This window comes from Octodon degus, unplaced genomic scaffold, assembly GCF_000260255.1.
Source record: "Octodon degus isolate 3935 unplaced genomic scaffold, OctDeg1.0 scaffold00075, whole genome shotgun sequence".
NCBI classification, from domain to species: Eukaryota; Metazoa; Chordata; class Mammalia; order Rodentia; family Octodontidae; genus Octodon; species Octodon degus.
This window is the reverse complement of record NW_004524651.1, coordinates 2808729-2815278: the sequence shown is the minus strand read 5'-3', so window position 1 is coordinate 2815278 and position 6550 is coordinate 2808729. Positions and strand designations below refer to the sequence as shown.

Sequence of the window (6550 nt, the reverse complement as noted above, 5' to 3'; positions counted from 1 at the left end):
GACAAAGCCAAGCCTACACAAACTATTAAATGATGTTCTAGAGAAGGATCCAATTGATCACAGCCCCATGAATGAGAATGCAAAGAACCCACCAAAAAGGGCAAACAGTTAAACACAGGAGAATAAGAGGTATATAATAGTAGTCTTTCAGTTATTCTTTTATGTTCAGCAGCAAAATATTTCCATCAGCACACTCTACAGATGGACTTCTCTTCCACCTTATGGGTCATGATTCCATCTGAGTCTACAGAGTGGATTTCAAAGAAATAGCTGTTCCACAAGTGACGTCTGGCCACCAGTAACTGTCATGGTCATTATGCATGTCCACAACATGCTAGAACTTTATGCGATATCCTATCCTCTAACTGTTAGAAGTGCTGGTCATTTATTTGCCATTCCAGTATTTATCTTTATGTTTTACTCTTAGTACTTCTTTGCTATCATGAAAACTTTTTCATAGTTCAGTTGTTTTGAAACATTTAATTTTTTTGAAACACTTAATTTTTAATTAATATTTAATTTTCTGAATATTGCTTAATATTAATTTTTGTTCTAAGATTTATATCTTTGGCTTACAATTTATTTAAAAGACATCATATGATATATTCTCCTAATATTAGAAACTTTTATTAGAATAACTTTGATTCTCTTATAAGAGTACCTCTTATTCTCCTGTGTTTAATTGTTTGCCCTATATAGAAGGAAGGAGTCAATACAAATGGTGGGTTCTTTGCATTCTCATTCATGGGGCTGTGATCAATTGGATCCCTCTCTAGAACATCATTTAATAGTCTGTGTAGGCTTGGCTTTGTCCTCATGAAATTCTTTAGTTGTTCTTTCATGAAAGTATTTCACTTCTCCATTATACTTGAAAGAGAATTTTGCAGGGTATATCAGTCTGGTTTGGAATTTGTTTTCTTGCAAGACTTAAAGTACTTTGCTCCATGCTCGTCTTGACTTGATGGTTTGTGAAGAGAAATCTGCCCTTATTCTGATGGGTTTTCCTTTAAATGTGATCTGTTTCTTTTCTTTAGCGGCTTTTAGTGTACCATTCCTGTGCTGAGTTTCTGGGATCTTGAGTATTATATGTCTGGGTGTGGTTTTCATTGGGTTGATGTTATTTGGAGTTCTATATGCTTCGCTTAGGTGAATGTCAGATTGTTGCCCCATGTTTGGGAAGTTTTCTGCTATTACTTCTGCCCATATTCTTTTTATATCATTTGTATTGACTCCTTCCTTCTCATTGATGCTTATTAGTCTCACATGGTTCATCTTTGCATCGTCTTGCAGGTATTGAATTGTTTTTTCCTGCATCCTAGTTGTTTTTAAGACATCTTTTCTTACTTTTTCACTAGCTGCAATGGTGTCTTTAAGGTCAGAAAGTCTATTTTTACTTTCACTCAAACGGTTTTGCCAGCTTGTGACTGAGGTTTTAATTTCCTATATATCACTTTGAATCTGTTTCGTACACTCTCTTTCTTTCCTAAATTGCTTATTCAGGGGTTCCATCAATTTTATATTCTGCTCTATTTTTTTTTTTATCAGTGTATTCTTTAGAAGCACTTAGTACTTCTTTGATTATAGTTATCACTACATTTTTTAGTTTAGAAATTATTTCTGATCTGATTTCTTCTATACCTTTGTGCAGTTATTTCTTTACTTCCAATGCTGTCATTTCAGAGATTTCAGTTGTGTGATTTCCAGTTTCCTCTATGCTAGTGTCTTCTGCATTTGTACTGGGTGGACTCGGGGCCTGAGACTGCATTTTGTTCCTTCTCTTTGTCATTTTGTATACCACTGTCTTCTGACCTTTGGTGTAGAGCTTAGACAGAATTATTACCTTAGCACCAGGTCCGGATCTACGAAGTTCAGATTTCTCCAGGTGGGTGTTGCTTGGATCTGGCTGCTGTGCTCCACTTCTTCCTGCTGCAGCCCTTGGAGCTGAACGCTCTGTGCCACTCTGGCAAGATGTTCTGCTCCTGAATCAGCTGGGTGGGTCTTTCCTCTAGCCTCTTTTCAGGGCGTTCTGCTGAAGGGTTCCACGCGGGGCCTATGCTCTGGGTCCATTCAGGATCCAGCGGCCCCAGGTCGTCTCACTCACTCTCTAGGCCTGCCTGCGTTCTGGGTCTATTCAGGATCTGGTGGCCCCAGGTCCTTTCATTCACACTTCGGGCCTGGGCTCTGGGACTATTAGGAATTTGTTCTTATGCATGAAAAAAAAAAAATAGTGATCTTCCTGTCCAGCCTTCCCAGCACGGGGATTACAGGCATGTGCCACCACACATGGATTCAGTGGTCTGCACTGTGCAGCCCAGGGTTCCAGGGCCAGCATGGCATACAGTACCAGGGATCAACCCTGCGTCTTTGCACTTGCCAGGCAGGCGCTTAGACCACTGAGCTATCTTCCCAGCCCTGTACATGAAATATTTTGATTCCTCTTTTTCTCCCATTCCCCTCTACTTGCTTCAGTCTCTCTTCTTATTTATATGAGCCTTATTTCCATTTTTTCTCCCTTCTTTTCTCATTTGGTTTGTTCTTTTCCTCACTCCCTCCTGAGTTGCCCTTCCCATCTGAACTTTTTTTTCCTATTTCACAGTATCTATTAATATATTTTTGTCCTTATTAATAGCTTTGGTTTCTCACACAAGAGGAAACAATGCAGTATTTACATGTGTGTCTGATTCTTTTCACTTAAAAGTTTGTTGCAAGATGCGTCCTTTAAGCTAGAAATGTCTCAAGCTTTTAATTCTTTTTTTTTTTAAATTTATTTATTTAGTGTGTGTGTGTGTGTGTGTGTGTGCGCGCGCGCGTGCGCTGCGTGTGGCCAGCTGAGCCCACCAGGGGGCGGGGTTGGCTGGCATGTGGTGCTGGGGACTGAACCGTGGTTGCTGTGCTTTTGCTTAGCTTAGCTTGTTCCAAGTAGGTGCCTTAGACCACTGAGCCATCTCACCAGCCCCCCCAAGCTTTTCATTCTTTATGGCTGAGGAATACTTCATTGTATAGCAAAAACCATGTCTTCTTTATCCATTCATTGGTTGATGTGCATTTGAATTGTTTCCAGGATTTGCCTATTACAAATTGTGCTGCTATAAACAGCATATATATATGCTGTGATGTTTCTTATTCTTATAGAAGAGGAATAGGTGGGCAAAATGGAACTTCTAGCTTTAGTTTTTGAGAAATCTCCATGCTGATTTCCCCAGTGGTTGCACCAGTCTGCACTCCCACCAGCAGTGAAGAAGAGTTCTTTTTCCCCACAGCCCCAGCATTTGTTATGAGTTGATTTCTTCATAATAGCCATTCTTACTAGGATGAGATAGACTCTCAGCATATTTTCTTTTCTTTTAGCATTGTTTTATATATTAGTCTTTGAGGAACAGCTGGGAAAATGTTTTTCCCACTGTGTGGTTTGTGTTTTTTTCTATTGGTGATTTCTTTTGCTGTACAAAAAAAGATGAGATTCCAGTTATTAATTCTTTGTAATATTTACCATGCAGTAGAATTTTGTTCATTATGTCTTTGCCTTAACCTATGTCTTTGCTTACATTCTCCAGCAAATTCAGTTGTATAGCTGGATAGAAAGTTGACACTCAAAAATCAATAGCATACCTGTATACAAACAGCAAACTCAGTGAAATAGAAATTAGCAAAACCATACTTTTCACAGTATTGAACAAAGTGAAGTACTTAATCTAACAAAGGAAGTAAAAGATCTTCTTGTTGAAAGCTATAGTACTCTGAAAAAGGAGGTTGATGAGCTTATTAGAAAATGGAAAGATATATCTTGCTTTTGGGTAGAAAAACTCCACATGGTGAAAATGGCTATTCTCCCAAAATTGCTGTACAGATTTAATGCAATCCCAGTCAAAATACCAATAACATACTCCATAGAATTAGAGAAAACAATACTAAATTTAGTTTTTAATCAGCAGAAATGTAGAGTAGCAAAAATAGTTCTGGACCACAAAAGCAAGGCATTGTGCATCATGATAGTCCATGACTTGAAATTATACTACAAAACTACAGTGATAAAATCATCATATTGATAAAAACAACAACAACAACAAAAAAGAAAATACAAAACAACAACAACAAAAAGCAACCAGACAGATACAGAAGCAACTCCAAACACAGGCAGCCACTTTGTCTTTGACAAGGGACCAGACACTTTTACTGGAAGAAAGATAGCTTCTTTAATAAGTGGTGCTGGAAAAACTGGCTTTCTGCATCCTGAAGCCTTAAACTATGCCTGTTTCTCTCACCATGCACTAAGCTAAAATCAAAATGGATCAAAGATCTGAATGTTAAAACCTCAGTGCTTTTTTTTTCATTTAGCCATGGTCTCTGAGATTTAATACAGAAACGTGCATGTGTAGTATGTACAAAATTAGCTTCCCCTGCCTCTTTCATTTATTCTTTCAGTTTTATAGATTGGCTAAATAAACCTTTCACAACTCTGTCGACAATGAAATTTCCACTTAAAAGATTCTTGCTCTTCTGTGAATTAAAGAGTTTCTGGTCCTATATTGTTATCTATGAAGCATCAACTTATATTATTCTCATGGAATTGTGCAGTATACTAGATTTAAACCTTTACTGTATATGTATATTGGGTCTTTCTGATTAGTAACTTATACTCATTCTTTTTAAACTTTGTTTTAAATTAGGTAAATGGACAATGTGCTGGCCACACAGCTATGCAGGCTGCTAGTCAAAATGGACACGTTGATATCTTGAAGTTACTTTTGAAGCAAAATGTGGATGTAGAAGCAGAGGTAACTAAATTAAACTTGAAAAGCATTTAAAGTACAAGTTACTGTCCTGCAAATAAATTTACATAAGGTAGATTTTTATTATTGAAATTTAATTTTCACCTGGTGCTTGTGTGATTGAAAATGAAAATTTGACAAAGACAGCTTAAAGTATTTCTTTGTTTTCTGTAATCTCTTGCTTTAAGCATATCTCTGGGCAAAGACATGGCAAGGGGTTTTGGGTTCCTGTCGCTGTTGTAAAAGCACTGTGCTCTTGAGAGCCAACCTGGGTTCTCCCAAGAATCTTGCTAGGGATATTGAGGAAAGGGGACCTGAGGCCCCTTGAATCAAGGTCTTTCCTGACCTCTGTGATACTTAGAAGCCTCGCTTTCAGGGCATCTTGTTGTTATGTCCATGACTGAATTGACATTGCCTAGTCTTATTATTTCTTGACCTTAGTGTGGATCTTTAAAAAGTTTTCAGTGTAGGTTATCATTATATGTATATATGTGCTTATTTTAACTTGGAGTGTAGTTTTACTAAAGGAAAAGAAATATTTGTTGTCTCTTTTGAAGTATCAGTTGGAAATCTATATGTATGTATGTATGATATAAGGAATGCCTTATTTTCTCAACTATAATCTCTTTACTAAAATATATTAAGGTTATTTTAGTTAAATGTAAAGTTATTTAGTGTAAGTTAGAATGTAGTAAATTTAGACGAGGCAGTATGTTAAGTATTGTCCAAAAGACTCTCCCATGTAGGTGAGTTTAAAGACTTGAGTTATTGAAAGCTAAATAGGTAGATCATCTTACTTTTTCTAATTATAAACATGTTGACTTTTTCCTACTGTTATGTTAGGTTTTTTTTTTTTTTTTTTTCTCTAATTGTAAGTGCTTTATTGGACAGCTCCTAAAGAGCTTACAATGTATTAAAAATAAATAATTCATCTTTGATGTTGGATTTTTTTGTTGTTCAAAAAAAGCTTGAATTTTAAATTAGCATGTTAGACATCTGTAAACTGCATGATTTATTTATTTATTGATATAGGGTCTCACTAGGTAGTTCAGGCTGGCTTTGAACTCTGTAACTTATGCTCGCCTTGAACTTGTGTCAGTCCTTCTTCCTCAGCCTCCAGAGTTCTGGGTTTACAGGCCTGTGCCCCCATGCCCAGTTTATTATATTGCAGTGATATTTTTATGATTGGGATAAATAATTGATTTATTTTGCTGCAGTCATTTTTAAGTTGCATCTTTCTTGGGGGTGAATTTAAGAACTGAAATGTATGTTAGAAAGTTATTTTAGTGTTTTGTAAATGGAAGGCAACTTTGTTATTAGTTTAATTTGATTTTGGGGAATGGAGTGAAATTTGCTGACCTGACTATTTGAGGTTTTAATTGTAATGGGTCTAAAAACTATAATAACAGCAATTACTAAAGTACCAAAGCTCTTTTGATTATAGCCACAAAGGCAAGAGGCTTAAAAACCATTTATTTTTGTCTGATTTGAAAAAATGTGTACTTTCTTGTCCAAGAAGTAATCATTGAAACTAGCAAATAGGGACCCTTGAAGTGCTTTGGGTTATGTTCAGAGCTCTGAAGAATAGACTTTGTCTGTGAACTTTTGAGGCAAAGTTGGGAGCAAAGTTGCCATTGTTTTTCTTTTTTTTTGCTTTTATTTTTATTTTTTTGATAACAATAAAATTCTTCATAGGAAAATTTGCATGGGTTTAGGTATGCAATTTCTGTACAAGTATAGGCAGACATCATCAGATTTGTACTATCACATACATATGTTAT

The 6550-nt window shown here is 36.3% G+C and overlaps 1 protein-coding gene across 1 annotated transcript in view; it reads left to right on the top strand.

Annotated features, from left to right (window-relative positions):
- Mib1 (mindbomb E3 ubiquitin protein ligase 1) overlaps window positions 1–6550 on the top strand; it is a 160366-nt gene that overhangs the window by 61118 nt on the left and 92698 nt on the right. The window contains exon 10 of the mRNA XM_004635780.3: window positions 4668–4775. Within this exon, the coding sequence (XP_004635837.1) occupies window positions 4668–4775 (108 nt within the window). The remainder of the gene's footprint in view (window positions 1–4667; window positions 4776–6550) is intronic.